General features: G+C 43.2%; 1 protein-coding gene across 20 annotated transcripts in view; it reads right to left on the bottom strand.

Annotated features, from left to right (window-relative positions):
• The window catches only part of DIS3L (DIS3 like exosome 3'-5' exoribonuclease), a 44,909-nt gene that overhangs the window by 7,248 nt on the left and 15,473 nt on the right, over positions 1-22,188 (bottom strand). For 14 of the 20 annotated variants that reach the window (XM_035258948.3, XM_078333461.1, XM_078333457.1 and 11 more), the window contains 9 exons: positions 21,835-21,970; positions 18,314-18,490; positions 16,108-16,186; positions 14,689-14,868; positions 9,591-9,760; positions 7,241-7,402; positions 4,835-5,082; positions 4,184-4,276; positions 488-1,021 (listed from right to left, as the gene is read on the bottom strand). In XM_035258948.3, coding sequence (XP_035114839.3) covers positions 488-1,021; positions 4,184-4,276; positions 4,835-5,082; positions 7,241-7,402; positions 9,591-9,760; positions 14,689-14,868; positions 16,108-16,186; positions 18,314-18,490; positions 21,835-21,970 — 1,779 coding nt within the window. Of the gene's footprint in view, positions 1-487; positions 1,022-4,183; positions 4,277-4,834; positions 5,083-7,240; positions 7,403-9,590; positions 9,761-14,688; positions 14,869-16,107; positions 16,187-18,313; positions 18,491-21,834; positions 21,971-22,188 lie in introns of those variants that run through there. The other 6 variants (XM_054239358.2, XM_078333455.1, XM_078333462.1 and 3 more) reach the window with 2 other exon arrangements.

The following is a 22,188-nucleotide window of genomic DNA, read 5'->3' as shown; positions in this document are numbered from 1 at the left end:
TGAGGCGGGTGGATCATTTGAGCCCAGGAGTTCTAGACCATCCTAGGCAACATAATGCAACCTGTCTCTTAAAAAAAACACAACAAAACAATATATTAGCTGGCTGTGATGGCGCGTGCCTGTAGTTCCAGCTACTTGGGAGGCTGAGGCAGGAGAATCGCTTGAACCTGGGAGGTGGAGGTTGCAGTGAGCCAGGATTTCACCACTGCACTCCAGCCTGGGTGACAAAGCGAGACTCACAAAAAAAAAAAAAAAAACAAAAACCAACCAACACAGGACAAAAAAACCCCCACAAAACCCAGAAAACCAAGAAATAAAATTATGCCTAAATAAAGTTGTTTAAAGTCTCTATACATATCAATGAAGAGAGAAAAACGTCTCTACAAAAATGAAGAGAGCCAAGAAGGTTTCTCTTTTAGGTCAACGATCTAAAAGATAAATATACAACATGCCCCTCCATTCCTCTGCCCCCTCAAAAGAGGAATACCGTGTATCTATGAAGAAGCCTTTGGCTTTTGCACATTCCCGGAGTTCTGAGAAGAACTCCTGGTGTGGAGGAGGGTGCTGGCGCAGCAAGACCTGATGAGGGAAGCTCTCCCAGATCTTCTTGGCCACCCAGTGGTTGGCCAGGATCATGCATTCGGCCACTGTCTCATGGACTTCCAGGGGCTGCTTGGGGATGAGGTCGTGAATATTCTTTTTCTCATCTAGCTGTACGCGAACCTCCACCCCTTCCAGTTCCAGGGCACCACATCCGTCTCGCTTAGCTCTGACATGGCGAGCTATGTCAGTCAGCTTTCCAATTGCCCACACTAACTCCTCCAGCTTGGCTTGTCTGCTCTTCTCATCCAAGTCTCTGAATTCTGGAATATCATCAATAATGCTCAAGTTTCCATCCAGTAGTTCCTGGGCTGCTTCATAGAACAGTTTGTATGCTGATCGAATAATGGTTCTGCCATACCACACTTTCTTAATTTCATAAGAGGTTTTGTCCAATTCCCACATGATGCTTACAGCATACCTGTAAAACCAGTAATAATGACAACATCACTATTCAATTCCTTTTTTTTTTTTTTTTTTTGAGACAGTCTTGCTCTGTCACCCAAGCTGGAGTGCAGTGGTGTGATCTTGGCTCACTGCAACCTCTGCCTCCTGGGTTCAAGTGATTCTCCTGCCTCAGCCTCCTGAGTAGCTGTGACTCTAGGCGTGTGCCACCATGCCCGGCTAATTTTTATATTTTTAGTAGAGATGGGGTTTCACAGTGTTAGCCAGGATGGTCTCAATCTCCAGACCTTGTGATCTGCCTGCCTCGGCCTCCCAAAGTGCTGGGATTACAGGTGTGAGCCACCACACCAGCCCTGGTTGTTTTTTGTTGTTTTTTTTTTTTTTTTTTTTTTGAGAGTCTTGCTCTGTCACCCAGGCTGGAGTACAATGGCATGATCACGGCTCACTGCAGTTCCAATCTCCTGGGCTTGAGCAATTAATTCTCCTGCCCAAAGTGGTGGGATTGTAGGTGTAAGCCACCATGCCTCACTTAATTCTTCTATTTTTGAAGCAAGTAGAATTTAACCTAACTGTAACTTAAAAGAAATTACAATGCTACAAGCTTCTGGTTTGATATGTCATTCCAACCACCCTACCACTAAATCAAAAAATATTTTAAATGAAAACAACAAAGTTAGAACTGGGTTCTGTTGAGCTCTGAACAAATTTCAAATGAGTTTATATGTGGCATTACAAACCCTGCCTTATGTCCTCCATTTTGATTAGAAAAGCAAGACACTGATACAGTCCAGTCTATTTAGCTCCTCTGTAAATCAGAGCAAGTCTTGCAGATCCTACAGGATGACACTGAACTGTGACATCAATCTCGATGATGGTTAAATTAGCAAAAAATTTATTTAGTAAAAACCCTCTTTGCCACCAAATCATTTTCTTTAAAAACGTAAATATTTGCAACTCATAAAAAACAGGACTAATTTTCCTAATATATAAAGAGCTTTTACAAATTAATTAATAATTCATCTTAAACCCAAAAGAAAAATGGGCAAAGAATATGTAGTTCACAGAAAGGGATACATAAGTGACTGTTAAACATGCTAAAAAATGGTTATCTTTAAGCCAGGCGTGGTGGCTCAGGCCTGTAATCCCAGCACTTTGGGAGGCTGAGGCAGGTGGATCATGAGGTCAGGAGTTCAAGACCAGCCTGGCCAACATGGTGAAACCCTGTCTCTACTAAAATACAAAAATTAGCTGGGGTATGGTGGCGCATGCCTGTAATCTCAGCTACTCTGGAGGCTGAGGCTGAGTTCAAACTCCTGCTTGAGTGAACCAGGACCCAGGAGGCAAAGGTTGCAGTGAGCAGAGATCACACCACTGCACTCTAGCCTGGGCTACAGTGAGACTGTCTCAAAAAAAAAAAAGGGCGGGTACGGTGGCTCAAGCCTGTAATCTCAGCACTTTGGGAGGCATAGGCAGGTGGATCACGAGGTCAAGATATGGAGACCATCCTGGTCAACATGGTGAAACCCCATCTCTACTAAAAATACAAAAAATTAGCTGGGCATGGTGGCGCATGCCTGTAATCCCAGCTACTCGGGAGGCTGAGGCAGGAGAATTGCCTGAACCCAGGAGGCAGAGGTTGCAATGAGCCAAGATCGCGCCATTGCACTCCAGCCTGGGTAACAAGAGTGAAACTCCGTCTCAAAAAAAAAAAAAAAAAAAAATCTTAGCTTTATTCCTTTTATGGTAATGTAAATTAAAACCACTCTAAGATACCATTTTTAATGTATCAAATTGGAAAGAAAAAAATACAACATATTGTGTTGGCAAAGCTGTGGGAAAATAAGCACTCTCATACATTAGCGGCAGGAATATAATTGATGTAACCTTTAAGGAGGGCAATTTGATAATATTGATTCAAACACAAATGCACAAACTCTTGACACAGAAATCCCATAATCACACATGGGAATTTCTCTTTCACATATACTGTACTTTAAAAAGTGTGAAATGGGCTGGGCGTGGTGGCTTACATCTGTAATCCCAGCACTTTGGGAGGCCAAGGCAGGAGGATCACTGGAGCCCAGGAGTTCAAGACCAGCCTAGGCAACATGTGAAACTCTGTCTCAAAAAATAACAATAAAAACGAAAATGAAAATGAAAATGTGAAATGACTTATATTCAAAGTTAACTATGTATAGCTTTGTTTATAATACCAAAGGATTGAAAACTATCCAAATTTCCACAGATAGTGCAACTGTTATTAATATGGAATGATCTCCAAGATACCATTCAGCTTTGCTTTTTCTTTTTTTTTTTGAGAGAGTCTTGTTCTGTCATCAAGGCTGGAGTGCAGTGGCGAGATCTTGGCTCACTGCAACCTCTGTCTTCCAGGTAGCTGGGACTACAGGCATGTGCCACCACGCCCGGCTAATTTTGTATTTTTAGTAGAGACGGGGTTTCACCATGCTGGCCAGGCTGGTCTTGAACTCCTGACCTCAAGTGATCCACCCACCTTGGACTCCCAAAGTGCTGGGATTACAGAAGTGAGCCACCGCGCCTGGCCTACATTGTTGTTGTTGTTTTTAAAAGAAGGTGCTAAATCTTATATGATGCCACCGTTCGTGTAAAAAAAGATCATATATATATATTTGTGTGTGTATTATGTCTAGGAAAACTAATACAGAACTGGTAAATGAGGGAAAGTGATAGGAAACTTTCAATAAATACCTCTTGGGACCTATGAGTTTGGCCCTATATGATTCTATTACCTATTCAAAGAGAAACATAAACTTTAATCTCAACGAATGAAGAAACAAAAAACTCCCAAGTAAATGATCCTTATGCCAGACAACTTCAACCAGGGAATGCATAAGCACAAAGCTACACACATTTGTTCTCAGATTTTAACTGACTTTAAAAAGCCAGCAACAGAGGGAGATGCAGTCCCACCACTAGCAGACGGAAGAGAGGAAAGGAAGGTCAGGGAAGGCTGGAGAAATAAAGCTGCCTAAAAGTAAGTGGTGTGGGGATGGGGTTGGGGGTGGTGTTGAGAGGTCAGATGGGAGACACAGGGCCAGGATGGGGCGTAGCACAGAAGAAAAAATAGGGCAGGAGTAGGCAGCATTAGGCGCCACAGAAGAGCCAGGACAAGCTTTGAAGACAAAAGCCATAAACTCACCTATCAACGCCTCCCAGGAGGGAACACAAATCAGCACTGAGGATGGAAGGCAGCATGTCGTAACGACGATCCGCTAAGTAATAAGTGGTGGCCCTGTGAATGATACACATGCGGCAACGTGACCTTCAGTGGGGAGAAGCAGAACTGCTGACTGTGTGGACCACAGGGAGGTAAATGGCCAAAATGTCACTACAGATTCCCCAAGGCTGCTGCTGTTTCATAAAGTGCAGCAGACTGGGTAATAAAACGATTCCCATGGTCCCACTTTTCTAAGTGAGTCTGCTTTGGGCTGAATATTCTTCCACTGATATGAGAAAGAAAGGGCAAGTGACATGAATCTTCATTGTATAAGAAAAATTGGAGAGTAATGATCCAGTGTTTATATAAAACAGCATATCACTACATGAAAATGTAACCCATTTCAATTTAGTAGGAAACGTGGGAAAAGGTTATGTTAAAAAGGAGAGGTAAGTCGACCAAGGTACTGTTTCTCTAAAGGAAACCAGGGAGTGGACCTCAACTTTTTTTTTTCTGGAAGAAACCTTCAGAATTGCACAAATAGGAGATCTTTGTTTTGAACACCTGAAACTATTACAGACACAAAATATAGTCACATACACACAACCATAGTGTGATTTAAAATCATAATACCTTGTTCTAGCTTCAATATCAATATAAGAATTTGGTGCCACAAAGTGTGTCACATCTGCAATGTGGACCCCAAGTTCCAGGTTGCCATTGTGTAAAGTTCTGACTGAGAGTGTGTCATCCACATCTTCACAACCTTTGGGGTCAATGCTGAACACAAGATGGCTTCTCCTCAAGTCTTTACGTTCTCGTTCCTCTTCAGGACTCACCTTCCAGGGATTTTCTGGTGTGTTCACTGGCATCTCACACATCTGTATGAGAGGCCAAATATTCAGCAATTCATGCACCACAGATTTCTATAAAAATCCATTCTCTGATATTCTCAATGTGACCACATACAAATTCATTGATTCTCAATTACCTTCTGCGTCAACCTATGTTGGCTCCCTTTGAGCAATAATTGTTGATTAGTTGCCTCAGACGTCTTGGGTACTGTGCTGGGTTCTGGAAAGTCAGGAGTCAACAAGAAAAAGTTCCCCACCCCTGATGACCCATAGAGTTGGACAGAAGATGCCCCACAACGACTCCCAGCCTGTTTAGTTACAGGGGCTTGGAATGAGAGTACAACATGCAGCCCATTTTCAAACGATCTGTTTGTCTAAATGTAGTTGAGCTGTAAATTTAAGCCTTGAAAAAATAATAATCATGTCCCAAATATTAAAGGTTTACCCCTTAAAGATAATTTTATACAGGACCTATCTAGGGCATTTTTCTCTCCACTATTATCTATTTAAGCCATCAATTTGCAGTTAAGTAGGCTAAAAGGGAAGAGGAAATTCCAGTCCTATGATATCTAGCCCACACTTTATTTTATTGTAACGTTTTCACTAAGAGCTGCCAAACAAGTCAACAAATAATTTCCAGAAACTTATGTTAAATATAAAAATTTAATGAGGTAAAATATTCTAAAATAATTTACTGTTCTGTGAAAAAGTATAATGAAAATAAGAACACCTAGACATTCCTTATGGCAATGCAAATGGGTCCAATTTTTCTAGAGAACAATCTGCTACTATATATCAAAAGCTATTTAAAGCTTTTATACCCTTTGACTTGGTAATCTCACTTTAAGGATTACATTCCAAGAGAATGACAAAAAGAAATTAAAAAACAGTGTCTATAAAAATGTTTGAAGTAACTTTTTTGTTTTTTTTGAGACAGAGTCTCACTCTGTCGTCCAGGCTGGAGTGCGATGGCGTGATCTCGGCTCACTGCAACCTCCACCTCCTGGGTTCAGGTGATTCTCCTGCCTCAGCCTCCCGAATAGCTGGGACTATAAGCACACACACTAATTTTTTTTTTTTTTTTTTTTTTGAGATGGAGTTTCGCTCTTGTTACACAGGCTGGAGTGCAATGGTGTGATCTCGGCTCACCGCAACCTCCGCCTCCTGGGTTCAGGCAATTCTCCTGCCTCAGCCTCCTGAGTAGCTGGGACTACAGGCGCGCGCCACCATGCCCAGCTAATTTTTTGTATTTTTAGTAGAGACAGGGTTTCACCATGTTGACCAGGATGGTCTCGATCTCTTGACCTTGTGATCCACCCGCCTAGGCCTCCCAAAGTACTGAAATTAACAGGCATGAGCCACCGCACCTGGCCTACATTTTTTTTTTATAATACTGAAAAATTAAACAGCTGAATGCGCAGCAATTGAGAAATGCTTAAGCAGACTAGGGTACATCGACATTCTGTAATTCACCATAACTATTAAAATAAGTAGGCTATGTCAATATATAAAAATAATTTTAAGTGAAAGAAGCAGAACAGAAATTAGTGTGTGCACACGACAAATACAGTCATGCAAGAATAATACAGAAGATTTATGAGGGTTTTAAAAGATCATAAAGCAATGGAAATAGCTGATGTTTTATGTTTATGGGCTTTTTGTTTTCTGTAAAGGTCACAAAAAGTGTTTCATAATGAGCATAATTTTTGACCCATGGGTTGGAGATGTATGGATCCCAGGAATCCACTCCCTGCAGCTTTATGTGGCCTCCGGTTAAATGATTTGGACAGAGAGTGGAGCTCAGTTGGGTCTGAAACTAGGTATCTTTGTAGTTACTGGGGATAGATGTACACTGACTATAAGACACTGACATATCATTTTTAAGCCCAGCTGGAAAATAGAAAAATTTGAGAGCTGTGAGGCTATAGGAAACCAATTCTACACTTGAAGCTGACTTCAGTTGGGTCCAAATATAGAATAAAGAGGAGTGAGATTTTTCCATTTTCTGTGGCTTTACCCAGTGGGTTGTTACATAGCACAAAGATTTTTCTTTCTTTCCATTTTTTTTTAATTTACCCAGAAAACAGAATGCCTCCTCTAATAAAATTTGTGTTTCTTAATGATGAAACAACAACAAAAGCAAAAAGAAAATGTCATTAGATCAAAGGCTTCTGGAAAATCAGACCTGAGCTTCTGAGAAAGGGACAACTGAAATACTGTTTTCCACCAGGATGGTTGCAATTTCCCCTTCCAGATCTCTGATTCTTCCCAAAACACGCACAAAGTGTCCATTTGGATACACAGATGTTGACTCCCAGGAATCGATGCGCACGACCACCCTGAAGTCCTGCACAAAGGGAAAAAATAAAACACAGCTGAGTACCCAGTTAAGTGGGTCAATTAGAGGCATCAAACAAGAGGCAAAGAGCAGTGGGTTCCAAAGAGAGTGGCCAATGGCAGGAAGTGGTGCGCGGTTGGGTTTGTTTGTTTCTCACTCTTCCTATTACTAAATTGCCAGATGGTATGAAATGCATGGCCCAGTGCTTTGAAGGGAGGTATTACCTCTCTGCATCAATGAAGAGGACTAGAAATTTTAGTCTGCCAAAGAGAGCCGATTGTAATACATTCTAGTTAACACTTGCAACACAAGGAGAAAACTCAATTATGGATGGTCCAGATTAAGTTTTAAAACAACAATCTTAATGTTTCCTGTGTGGCAGGAAGCTCCTAATTTCCTTGAAGTCTTTTTTTTTTTTTTTTTGAGACGGAGTTTCGCTCTTGTTACCCAGGCTGGAGTGCAATGGCGCGATCTCGGCTCACCGCAACCTCTGCCTCCCAGGTTCAGGCAATTCTCCTGCCTCAGCCCCCCAAGTAGCTGGGATTACAGGCACGTGCCACCATGCCCAGCTAATTTTTTGTATTTTTAGTAGAGATGGGGTTTCACCATGTTGACCAGGATGGTCTCGATCTCTTGACCTCGTGATCCACCTGTCTCGGCCTCCCAAAGTGCTGGGATTACAGGCTTGAGCCACCGCGCCCTGCCCCTGAAGTCTTTTTTTGAGATGGAGTCTCTGTCATCCAGGCTAGAGTGCAGTGGTACGGTCTTGGCTTACTACAGACTCTGCCTCCTGGGTTCAATTGATCCTCCTGCATCAGCCTCTCAAGTAGTTGGAATTACAAGTGTGTACCACCATGCCCACTTAATTTTTTTTTTTAAGTAGAAATGGGGTTTCACCATGTTGGCCTGGCTGGTCTTGAACTCCTGGCCTCTAGTGATCCGCCTACCTTGGCCTCCCAAAATGCTAGAATTACAGGCATGAGCCACTGCGCCCAGCCTCCTTGAAGACCTCCTAAGATGGTCTCTGGTGGCGAAGAAGGTATCAGTGTAAACTGAATCCCCACTACCCCAAAATTCCAGCAAACCGTGGGAATGGAAAACAGGGTAACTGTTTTAATGGGTGCAATTGGCCTGCAGAGCCTGCAATAAGGCTTCAAGATGTAAAAAGCACAAGGGCCAGGTAACTGGCTGGAGACATCCTCCTTTAGTGTCTCATTTACAAACTAAAATATCAGGGGGAATTAAATTGGGCAATGCCCATACTCTTTGACACAGTAAAGGTTAATTTCTAACTTTCTTGTTTATGTCTTCTCTCCAGTGCTATATTCCTTTATGGATAATCAATTCCGTGAAGTACCACTACATCATCCCTACAGGGCAGAGTGATCGTATTTCTATATTGCTTGCTGGAGGAAAGCTTGTTAGTGTTGGCAAAGTGTATCTATTGAAAGTTTCTGTGTTGGACAGCTGGATAATGTATGTTCTCTCTGGTTGTCCTACACAGCTCTTTCTAGGACAATTTCTCTTTGGCCTGAATTTATTAACCACAGACTACTTAATGGATAGTTCTCATATATTTAAAGTTTTTTAAAAGAACAGAATTTTGGGGCTGGGCATGGTGGCTCATGGCTGTGATTCCAGCACTTTGGGAGGCCAAGGTGGGAGGACTGCCTGAGGTCAGGAGTTTAAGACCAGCCTGTGCAACAAGGCAGGACCCCATCTTTACCAAAAATGAATTAAAAAACAAAAAAACATGTCTGGGCATGGTGGCTCATGCCTGTAATCCCAGCACTTTGGGAGGCGGAGGTGGGTGGATCATGAGGTCAGGAGTTCAAGACTAGCCTGGCCAAGATGATGAAGCCCCATCTCTACTAAAAATACAAAAATTAGCCAGGCAGGTGGCAGGTGCCTGTAATCCCAGCTACTCAGGAGGCTGCGGCAGGAGAACTGCTTGAACTCAGGAGTGGAGGAGCCGAGATCACGCCACTGCATTCCAGCCTGGGCAAGAGTGAGACTCCATCTTGAAAAAAAAAAACAACACCCAAAAATACATCCCAGTATCTTCGAATGGCAGTTGCTATCAATAATTTACTTCCTTATATGCAAAGGAATTAATGATGCTTTCCGGTACTGCTAAAAAGCTGGCAAAGAACGGAGAAGAGTAGAGATCCCACAGTAGTGGCAGAATGCCACCTACCTGGAGGGCTTCTGCTTGTTGAGTGCTAATTCGAATTTTGGGAATTCTGTAATCCCAAGGTGTAACCAGGATTTTCTGAGCATTTTTGCCCTGAGATTGGACCTCTTCTTTGGATGGAAATGTAACCACATAATCCCGCCAGTTCTTCTGAAGTATGCCCACCACCCGACCTTTGAGAAAACAAAACAAGGCATTAATTGGTTAGGTGCCACCTATCTGGACTCTGACCACCTCAGCAATAAGGAAAAGAACAAGAAATACAGTGTCCTATTTTTTTTTTTTTTTTTAGCACATCCACCCAAATCAAGAATGTTTTTGAAAGGAAGCTTTTATTAACAATAATAACAGCTGGGTGTGGTGGCTCATGCCTCTAATTCCGGCACTTTGGGAGGCTAAGGTGGGTGGATCACTTGAGGCCAGGAGTTCAAGACCAGCCTGGCTAACATGGTGAAATCCTATCTGTAATAAAAGTACAAAAATTAGGCTGGATGTGGTGCCTCATGCCTGTAATCCTATCTGCTTGGGAGGCTGAGGTGGGAGGTGCCTGAACCTGGGAAGCAGAGGTTGCGTTGATCCAAGATGGCACCACTACACTCCAGCCTGGGCAACGGAGTGAGACTCTGTCTCAAAAACAAACAAAACACACACACAGACACAACAACAGCAAGAAAAGATATGTTTATCCTCATTAGTTTAGTGGTTAAAAAAAGAAAAAAAATATATTTAAAGATTTTCCTTCTTAGTATTTTAAAGATGGATAATCTAAAAACACTTTTTGAGCTGAGATTGTGCCATTGTACTCTGTATTCAAAGAAGTTTCTTTTTCCTTCCTTCTTTTCTCCCTCCCTCCCTTCCTTTCTCCCTCCTTCCTTCCCTTCCTTCCTCCCTCCCTTCCTTCCTTCTTTCCCTCCTCCCTCCATCCCTCCCTCCTTCCTTCCTTCTCTCTCTCTCTCTCTCTTTTGAAACACTATCTCACTATGTTGCCCAGGCTACAGTGCACTAGCTATTCATAGGCATTACGACAGCGCACTACAGTCTTGAGCTCTTGGGCTCAATCCATCCTCCCTGGTAGCTGGGTCTATAGGCACGTGCCATCATGCCCGGCAAAGATGGGTAAATATTTTTGTTTTTTTGAAATTCAGTTTCACTCTTGTTGCCCAGGCTGGAGTACAAAGGCATAATCTCCACTCACTGCAACCTCCACCTCCTGGGTTCAAGTGATTCTCCTGCCACCTGAGTAGCTGGGATTACAGGCACCCAACACCACGCCCGGCTAATTTTGTCCTTTTTTTAGTAGTGACGGGGTTTTGCCATGTTGGTCAGGCTGGTCTTGAACTCCTGACCTCAGGTTGACCATTCACCTTGGCCTCCCAAAGTGCTGAGATTCCAGGTGTGAGCCACCACGCCCAGCCAAAGATGGGTAACTTTTTTTTTTTTTTAAGACAGAGTCTTGCTCTGTTGCCAGGCTGGAGTGCAGTGACGCGATCTCTGCTCACTGTAACCTCTGCCTCCCAGGTTCAAGCAATTCTGCCTCAGCCTCCCGGGTAGCTGGGACTACAGGCACACGCCACCACACCCAGCTAATTTTTTTTGTATTTTTAGTAGAGAAAGGGTTTCACCATGTTGGCCAGGATGGTCTCAATCTCTTGACCTCGTGATCAGCCCACCTCGGCGCCCCCAACGTGCTGGGATTACAGACTTGAGCCACCGCACCTGGCCGATGGGTAACTTTTAAAATAACATTGTCAGTATGCTGTCTCTTCCATGGGGCCTGAGATAACATTTATAATCCACTCGTCCCATTTTCTCTCTTTTGCCATTATCTTATCAGTCTCAAATTTTAGTATATTGGGAAAAGTCAGTGATTCTCACCCTTGTTTTAAACCATGCCCTCCACTGCGCATTTGCAGTCTTTCTTGCCTTCACCATTTGACCCATTATCCATAGCAAAGTAAACAGATCATAAGACTCATGCACAACATTTTCAATTATCACTGACTGAAGCTGAGACCAAACTTTAATCGTTAAAAGTGGTATCTTTTTCCTTTTTTTCCACAAATATTGAACTCCAACCAGGTATAAGATTTTGTTCTGGGTATAGGGAATATAGCAGCATCATAACATGCAAAGTCCCTGATTTCATGCGGTTTATATAAAATCAGTTTGGGTATCTGTGGGGGTAGAAAATAGACCGAAAAAAGTGAAGCTGTGGCAGTTGCTAAGAAGAAACAAGGTAGGGTAAGGTGACCAAGAGTGACAGAGGGTCAGAAGCGGCAGCAACTTTAAATAAAGTGACTTCAGTGAAGTGAGGAAAACAGATGTGAGGGTGTTGGGGAAAAGCTGGATCCAGGTGGTGGAAAGAACAAGTCATAGGTGCAGCTGAAGCAGAAGGAAAAAGGAGAAAATGGCAGAAGGTGGCCTTAGCTGGGGGGACCCTGTAGGCCACGGTAAGGACTTTGGATTTTATTCTGAGTGAAGCAGGAAGCAGCCATTGAAGAGTTTTGAGCAGAGAAATGACAGGAGCCAACTCTCGCTTTCCTTTTTTTTTCTTTTTTTTGAGAGAGAATCTCACTCTCTTGCCCAGGCTGGAGTTCAGCGGCGCCATCTCGGCTCACTGCAACCTCTGCCTCCTGGGTTCAAGTGATTCTCCCACCTCAGCCTCTCGAGTAGCTGGGACTACAGGCGTGCGTCACTGCGCCTGGCTAATTTTTAGTAGAGATAGGGTTTCACCATATTGGCCAGGATGGTCTCCAACTCCTGACCTCAAGTGATCCATCTACCTCGGCCTCCCAAACTGCTGGGATTACAGGTGTGAGCCACCACACCTGGCTCCCCAACTCACTTTCTCAAGGATCATTGTGCCTCTGAGTGGAGAAAAGACTACACCAGGAGGGGGAAGGGTAGGAGCAGGGAGAACAGCCAGGAGGCTGCTGAGATAGTCCTGAGGTCACAGTGGACTGAAGTGGGAGAGCTGTGGGGGAAGTGTGGCAGGTGGCTGAATTCAGGCCACGCATTAGAGTTGGAGCTGCCAGCATTTGCTGATCAGTGAAATGATAACCCCAAGGTGTCTTGGGTTGATGAATTTGACCTTTACTGAGACTGGGGAACACACTGGGAAGAGCAGGTCTGGGGGTAAAATCAGGAGTCTGCATGGGACACGTTAAGTATGAGATGCCATTAGACATCCAGGGGCAGATGTCAAATAGACCACTGAGTACACAAGACCGGAAGCTGAAGAAGGGCTGGAGATACAAAATCAAATGACTGCAGGAGATCCCCGAGGGAAGGGAGTGCAGAGAACAGGGGATTCAACATGGGTCCCTTGCACGTCCAAGAGGACAATGAGATGGAGAGCCAGGAGAGGATGTGAGAAGAGCAGCCAGTGGGTGGGAGAACTGAGAGAAGTCCAAGGCAAGGCAGAAGCACTCTAGCCAAATGCTGCTGACCGTTCCAGCTGATGGGGGCCGACCAGTGCTCTGGCAATGGGATCACTGGTGACCTTGAAAAGAACAATTTGAATGGAGAGTAGGGGTTGGGAGATGTCGCAATGGCAGGTGTGAGAGACCAGCAGGGAGGAAGAGAAAACATGGAGTTAACCATACTTTCATGATAAGAGGCGGTAGCTCAAAGGGACATGGGACCCAGAGAGGATTTTTGGTTTGATTTTAAGATGGAAGCCATTACAGCACGTTTGGGTGCTGATGAGATGAAATAAACCTGCAGAGAGGCGAAACTGATGGAGGGGCAGAGACTATATCTCATGTTAGAAACTATTATTCTACAACCTGTGACTATAGTTAGTAACAATGTACTCTAGAGTGGATCGGCAACCAACAGAATGGGAAAAAATCTTTGCAGTTTACCCATCTGACAAAGGGCTGATATCCAGAATTTACAAAGAACTCAAACGGATTTACAGGAAAAAAACAAACAAGCCCATTCAAAAGTGGGCAAAGGATATGAACAGACACTTTACGAAAGAAGACATATATGAGGCCAACAATCATATGAAAAAATGCTCATCGTCACTGGTCATCAGAGAGATGCAAATCAAAACCACATTGAGATACCATCTCATGCCAGTTAGAATGGCGATCATTAAAAAATCTGGAGACAACAGATGCTGGAGAGGATGTGGAGAAAAAGGAACACTTTTACACTGTTGGTGGGAGTGTAAATTAGTTCAACCATTGTGGAAGACAGTGTGGCGATTCCTCAAGGCCTTAGAAATAGATATTCCATTTGACCCAGCAATCCCATTACTGGGTATATATCCAAAAGACTATAAATCGTTCTACTATAAGGACACATGTACACGAATGTTCATTGCAGCACTGTTTACAATTGCAAAGACCTGGAATCAACCAAAATGCCCATTGATGATAGACTGGATTGGAAAAATGTGGCACATATACACCATGGAATATTATGCAGCAATCAGAAATGATGAGTTTGTGTCGTTTGTAGGGACATGGATGAATCTGGAGAACGTCATCCTCAGCAAACTGACACAAGAACAGAAAATGAAACACCGCATATTCTCACTCATAGGCGGGTGATGAAAAATGAGAACACATGGACACAGAAAGGGGAATACTAAACACTGGGGTCTATTGGGGGGAAAAGGGGAGGGCCAGTGGGAGGGGGAGGTGGGGAGGGATAGCCTGGGGAGAAATGCCAAATGTGGGTGAAGGGGAGAAGGAAAGAAAAGCACACTGCCATGTGTGTTCCTACGCAACTGTCTTGCATGCTCTGCTCATGTACCCCAAAACCTAAAATCTAATAAAAAATTAAAAAAAAAAAAAAAAAAAAATAACAATGTACTGTATTCTTGAAAATCACTGAGAGAGTAGATCTTAAGTGTTTTCACCACACAGTGTGTGAGGTTAATACAGAGGTTAATTAGCTCAGTCTAGCCATTCTCCAATGTATTACATCAAAACATCATGTGATATACAATAAATATACATAGTTTTTATTTGTCCATTTAAATTAATTAATGAATTAAATAAAGGCAGTATTTCTGGCTTGCTAAAGAGAAGAAAAATATAATTCCACAAGAAAAATGGACACCGGAGTGGCTCTCCAGCGGGCTCACCCGTAGGCATGGGCTCAGTTGGGGATTCGCCCCAGGCTTTGTCGTCACTGTCATTCTCACACAGGGCTGTGGTCCTTCCTTTCCATTCATTTTTAGGGAGCAGCTCCACAACTACCACATCCCCATGAATCGAGCGGTTTCGAGCCTTCATCCCGTGGATTAGGATGTCACTGACTAAATCTGTGTTTGGGACAGCAGAGAAAAAAATCCATAAAGCTAGGGGAATGTCACACCAGTGAGGCATTCAGTGCATAATATATTCCAAGTGTAATCAGCACTTCTGCAAATAAAGCTTCTTCCTTTCAAAGGTAAAGTCAAACTTCTTTCGTTCTGCAGGCTAGGAATGAAGAATTGCTGGCACGGTGTCATACTGTATAATGAGCTTTCCTAAGTGCCACCCTCAATCATCCTTTAAAAAACACTCCCCCCTACCTCACCACCTTTTAAAAAGGTGTTAGTTCCCTGCATGCAATTATGTGAGCCTATGCTGGAATTCTGCCCAATACCTTCAGGATCCTACACAGCCAAGGGAGTGGTCAGTGGGCTGAGGAACTATAAATAAGGCAGAACCGACAGGGAGAATTCTGACTAGCAAAGGCCCATAGGAAGCCAGTTGCTCGCCGGGCACAGTGGCTCATGCCTGTAATCCCAGCACTTTGGGAGGCCGAGGCAGGTTGATCACAAGGTCAAAAGATCGAGACCATCCTGGTCAACATAGTGAAACCTCGTCTCTACTAAACATACAAAAAATTAGCTGGGCATAGTGGCGCGTGCCTGTAATCCCAGCTACTCGGGAGGCTGAGGCAGGAGAATTGCCTGAACCCAGGAGGTGGAGGTTGCGGTGAGCTGAGATCGCGCCCTTGCACTCCAGCCTGGGTAACAAGAGCGAAACTGTCTTCAAAAAAAAAAAGAAAGAAAGCCAGCTGCTCATTCTCCCTCAACCCAGCCATGCTCCTTTGACTAGCACGGTTTCTTTCTCACCCTGTTATTACAAAACTAAGAACGACACCTGATTATGATACAACTTATTTACATATTTTTTTCATTTTTATTACTTAAAAAAAATTATTCCACTAAAGTAATATATCGCATTGAAGCAGCACAAAGTAATATTTTAAAATCACATCCAAACTGCCTGGGCTACCACCACAAGTTCAGCTCCACCACTTACCAGGTGTGTGACCCTGGGCAAATTACTTTGCCTCTCTGTATTGTAGTTTAAATTTAATATGATAAAATCAGAAATTATAGGAAAAAAAAAACAACTAGGGGAAAACCCCCCATAATCCCACATACACAGTGTATATACGCATACAGGACAGGGCACATCTGACATGACAATTTCAACTTTGCTTTCTTCATTGTATAATGTCAGAACAAAAGAGTGGTATGGAAATTTATGTAAGGTTTATACTGAACCTGAATCTTTGCTGCTGGCTCCTTGAAGTCGAACAAAAGCTTCCATTTGGGCTCTGTGTTTGTTGACATTCAGAATTCCCTAAAATAAAAATAAAAAATCAATGTGAAAAATGTTTTTTTCTGCCTGGTTTATCTCCGAAAGGTCCAGTTTTTTAAAATGATGTGAAAACATCCCCATAATATTCTTTTAAGGTTTGTGATCCCTTTAGAAATTTTATATATATATATAAAATAATTTATATACATATTATATATAAATATATAATTATTTATTTATATATAAAATTATATATAAATATATAATTATTTATTTATATATAAAATTATATATAAATATATAATTATTTATTTATATATAAAATTATATATAAATATATAATTATTTATTTATATATAAAATTATATATATATAATTCTTTAGGAAAAAAATATATATCTTTTTTTTTTTTTTGAGACGGAGTTTCGCCGTTGTTACCCAGACTGGAGTGCAATGGCATAATCTCGGCTCACCGCAACCTCCGCCTCCTGGGTTCAAACAATTTTCCTGCCTCAGCCTCCCGAGTAGCTGGGACTACAGGCGCACACCACCATGCCCAGCTAATTTTTGTATTTTTAGTAGAGACGGGGTTTCACCTTGTTGACCAGGATGGTCTCGATCTCTTGATCTCATGATCCACCTGCCTCGGCCTCCCCGAAGTGCTGGGATTATAGGTGTGTGCCACCGCGCCTGGCCCTTTTTTTTTTCTAATATATATTTTCAAGACAGTCTTGCTCTGTCACCATCTCAGCTCACTGTAACCGCTGCCTCCTGGGTTCAAGTAATTCTCCTGCCTCAGCCTCCCAAGTAGCTGGAATTACAAGCATGCACCACTATGCCCAGCTAATTTTTTGTACTTTTAATAGAGACAGGGTATCACCATGTTGGCCAGGCTGGTCTTGAACTCCTGACCTTGTGATCCACCTCGGCCTTCCAAAGTGCTGGGATTACAGGCGTGAGCCACCATGCCTGGCTAGGAATAATATCAATCACTAAGATTTATTTTCTCCAGAGAAAAATACCATCATTTTGAACTACTCTTAGCTATACAAAGTGCTGAATGCACCAGGCTCTATCTAATGTAACTGATGAGCAGTCTTTTAAAAATCTTCTATCTTAAAATCTCCTCCCAGGAATGCTATAAACTTTACTACCAAGTTGGCAGCATTAGCCTCTCTAGGCATACTCATTTAAAATCCCCACACTTTCAGGGAGGGGCTTTGGAGTGCTGTTCTTAGATTGTGACTGACAATCTATTGAGTTGCTCATTAGAAATGTAAAATCCATGAAGGAACCGTTCTGTATCTTGATTGTGGTGGTGGATACACATACCTACGCATGTGATAAAACTGCACAGGGCTACACACACATGCACACATAAATGAGTGTATATAAAACTTGAAATCTGAAGAAAAATTGTATCTGATTGCGTCCCAAGACCCTGACAGCATTTGGGTTAGGATCCTGGGAGGATCAGAGAGAGGCCCTTGAAAGGGGCAGAGAGAAAATGGCAAAGGAGGAAAGGAGCTAAACGTCACCAATTTTACAATATCGCCAAACCTCCAGACCTTGACTGAAAAAGATGTGTTTTTTCCTAGTGACAGGAGGCATTTACCAGGCTGCCTCCACATTCTGCTTGTGTGATGCTCAACATATAACAGAATTGAGGACTTCATCGTAGGGTGACTTCAAGCTGGACAAGCAGCGTCCACAGAAAGAATGACTCCCAAGTCACCTGAAACATCAACAGCCCTGACTCATGCCCATCTTGTTTGCAGTCTGTGAAATCAGAGGCCTGTGACAGCAGACAGTAAAAAGAGAAGAAAACACACTGGCTGGTCCTGACAAATTCTTTTTTTTTTTTTTTCCTTGAGACAGGTTCTCACTGTTGCCCAGGCTGGAGTACAGTGGCACAATCATGGCTCCCTCAACCATCCAGGTTGAAGTGATCCTCCTGCCTCAGCCTCCCGAGTAATCTGGGACTATAGGTGCATACCACTACACCTGGCTAATTTTAAAACTTTTTGTAGAGACAGGGTCTCACTATGTTACCCAGTCTAGTCTCCAACTCTTGGGCTCAAGTGATCTACCAGCCTTAGCCAGAGTGTTAGGATTATAGGCATGAGCCACCACTCCCAGCCCTGACTCATTCTAAATTAGCACCCTCACCTGGATATAGCGTCCAGATTTAATCCCAGCTTCCAACACTTCCAGGGGAAGATGTTCTGGATACTCCTTCCCATGGCTCTCCTGACTCTCATTCTCTCTCTCCCGTCGAGACTGAAGGATAGAATCACAAAGTTCGCGGGCAGCTTTTAAATCAGGCCAGAAATTGTCCAGGTAATTCTGTATTTAATAAAAGCACAGAGAAACACGGTCAGAAGGTGCTGATTCTTCATCATGGTACTACTACAGAAACTCCTGACTAGGAACTGCTGGCCTGCTGCTTTGAAGGTGTATTCAGTGAGCAGAACTTCCTGAGCTTCACTCACCGTTCATTCTCTACCACCACATTAACCCTGGAGCCTGCCAAGAGTAGAGATGGGGTTTCACCACATTGGCCAGGCTGGTCCCCTACTCCTGACCTCGTGATCTGCCTGCCTTGGCCTCCAAAAGTGCTGGGATTACAGACATGAACCATGGTGCCTGGCTTTTTTTTTTTTTGAGATGGAGTTTCGCTCTTGTTACCCAGGCTGGAGTGCAATGGTGCGATCTCGGCTCACCGCAACCTCTGCCTCCTGGGTTCAGGCAATTCTCCTGCCTCAGCCTCCCGAGTAGCTGGGATTACAGGCACGCACCACCATGCCCAGCTAATTTTTTGTATTTTTAGTAGAGACGGGGTTTCACCATGTTGACCAGGATGGTCTCGATCTCATGACCTCGTGATCCACCAGCCTCAGCCTCCCAAAGTACTGGGATTACAGGCGTGAGCCACTGCGCCTGGCTTTTTTTTTTTTTTTTTTATGAAGGAGTCTCCTCTGAAACCAGGCTGGAGTGCAGTGGCGCAATCTCGGCTCACTGCAACCACCGCCTCCCTATTCAAGTGATTCTTCTTCCTCAGCCTCCCGAGTAGCTGGGACTACAGGTGCGTGCCACCATGCCTGGCTAATTTTTGTATTTTTTTTTTTTAGTAGAGACAGGGTTTCACCATGTTGGTCAGGATGGTCTTAATCTCTTGACCTTGTGATCTGCCCGCCTTGGCCTCCCAAAGTGCTAGGATTACAGGCATGAGCCACTGTGCCTGGCCCTTTTTTGTTTGTTTTTTTAGAGACAGGGTCTTGCTCTGTTGCCTGTACTGGAGTACAAATGGTGTGATCTTGGCTCACTGTAGCCTTGACCTCCTGGGCTCAAGTGCTCCTCCTGCCTTGACCTTCCTAAGTGCTGGATTACAGGCATAAGCCACTGTGCAGGGCCATTCTTGTCTTTTTTATGTATTTTAACTTAACTGAGGGGTAAATTCTTGCACATTCTTTTTTCTCAAATCGAAAGGAAATAGGTTATACTTACCGTCAACTCCAGCACTTCTCCCACTGACTTCAGAGTCCTGTAAAGTGCTTCCTTTCTTTCCCTGCTCCTTCCAGAAAGTCTGTCTGTGCTAACATCAGTGCCCCAATTCTATGGTTACTTATTACTTATCAACACCACATTTTGTCATTGTGAACCACCTCTTCAAGAGGGATTTCTCGTCTTGGCTCTTCTCCATCTCACTTCAAGTCCCCACAGAGAATTCTGGGCTTCCCTCTCATCTGAATGTCACAATATCTCTTTTTTCTACTATCACTCACCTCTATGAAGCCTTTGGTCACAGTTTTCTCGAGAAACGCTATAGAAAATAAAACTGTACTATACCACTGGACTACAAAGAAAAGTAATTTTCACAAAAAGTAGAAAAATGTAATTTTAGTCAACTGTCCTCTGCACGAACAAGACATGATGTATTGCTACAGAAAAAGCAAATGACACTGCCATTAATATCCAGCGCCCCTGGAATTCTCTAACATGCCAGAGCACTTTTTTATAGCAGGGCCAAGAAAATTCTATTGGCAAATCTTTAGCAATACATGTACCTGGGAACCCTTATGAAATCTACAATTCAGAACCCAACCAGACTTTCTGTAAACGGACAGGGGGTAATACAGGGCCTTATTCTAGTTTCTGCACCAAAAAATAATATCAACAAGTGGAACTTAATTGACAAACTGGGCAGACAGAAGAGCCCAGTGATCTGTTGAGAGATTAACAGTCATCCTACTCTCACAAAAGGTACCTAAGAGATAGGAAGAACTGTGTTGCTGAGACAGCCCAATGAAACTGTCACTGATAATGCCACTCCTGTCTGAAATCTGTACCAAGCAGATCTGACAGTATTCACATATATAACATCACATCTCTGGTGGCTCACGCCTATAATCCCAGCACTTTGGGAGGCCGAGGTGGGTGGATCACAAGGTCAAGAGATCGAGACCATCCTGGTCAACAAGGTGAAACCCCGTCTCTACTAAAAATACAAAAATTAGCTGGGCATGGTGGTGCACACCTGTAGTCCCAGCTACTCAGGAGGCTGAGGCAGGAGAATTGCTTGAACCCAGGAGGCAGAGGTTGCGGTGAGCCAAGATCATGCCATTGCACTCCAGCCTGGGTAACAAGAGCAAAACTCCATCTCAAAAAAAAAAAAAAATAATAATAATAATATCACATCTCAACCCTTTCATTTATTCCTATTAACCCCCATGAACATTCATGAGTGGGGAAGAGTGAGGAACAGTTGAAAAAAAAAAGACTGGCCTTTAAGACAGTTTGTTTTGTGTGTGTTTTCAGAAAAATAACTTGGGAGGCAGTATAGCATGATGGCTAAGAGCTTTGGGGTGAAACTGCCTGGATTTTAATCATAGCCCTACCATTTTCTACTGTGTGACTCTGAACAAGTTACTTAGTCTTTCTGTGTTTCCACTTCCTTACCAATAAGATGAAATAATAATACCTACCTCATAGGGTTGCTGCAAGAATTAAATGAAATAATACACATAGAAGAGTGCTTGGTATAGATATGTGTTGGTTATTACCATTAGGTAGAACTATGTCAAACTGCCATTTTATAGGTCCACAACGAGAATGTTGGCAATTTTATCCATCCTATAATCATCGTCATCACCATTACCATTACTGTTATAGTTATAAATGTGAGTTTACTGGGCTGCTGTTAGATGATGTGAGCCTTACAGTCAAAGTTAGTCTGAATTTGTGAAAGTCAACGTTAAGTAGTTGAGGCATAACGAAGACGTAGAACTTCTTTTGTTGAGATAGGGTCTTGCTCTGTCACCCAGCCTTGAGTACAGTGGTGTGTTCACAGCTCACTGTAGCTTCCAACTCCTAGGCTCAAGTAATTCTCCACGTCAGCCTCTTGAGTAGCTGGGACTACAGGTGCATGCCACCATGCTTCGATTTTTTTTATTTCTTGTAGAGAGAAGGTCTCAATAGATTGCCCAGCTGGTCTTGAACTCCTAAGCTCAAGTGATCTTTCTGTCTTGGCCTCCCAAGTGCTGGGATTACAGGCATGAGCCACCAGGCCTGGCCAAAAGGGAACCTCCTAACGTCTATTCCTGTTATTTTCTCTGTTCTGTATTACCAAAGGGATCTAGAGCCTTGTGGGTACACTTGGGAAATGAGCACTCATACTCGTCTGGAAATACCTTGAAAGAAATCACAAATACTCCTTCTGTTTCACTTCCATATTGCTGAATTGCCTCTTCATCTTCTGTCACCATAACAATTGGCATCCTGTCCTGGCAGTGATGATAGTACCAAACAGCCGCGTTGTATATGCTCCTGGAAAAGCAAAGGGCATGTGAGCCCTCCCCAGGTAGACAAACACAAGCTCTTGTTCAGAATTTCACATCTGGCTTTTAATTTCCTATCCTGCCACCATGCCCTGCCAATCCCTGGCTAACTTTTAACTCCTTGTACACATGGGGTGTCACTATGTTACCCAGGCTGGTCTCAAACTCCTGATCCTCTCACGTCTGTAATCCCAGCACTTTGGGAGG

Source organism: Callithrix jacchus, chromosome 8, assembly GCF_049354715.1.
Source record: "Callithrix jacchus isolate 240 chromosome 8, calJac240_pri, whole genome shotgun sequence".
Classification (NCBI taxonomy): Eukaryota; Metazoa; Chordata; class Mammalia; order Primates; family Cebidae; genus Callithrix; species Callithrix jacchus.
The sequence above is the reverse complement of the archived record's forward strand: the minus strand, read 5'-3'. Positions and strand labels throughout refer to the sequence as shown.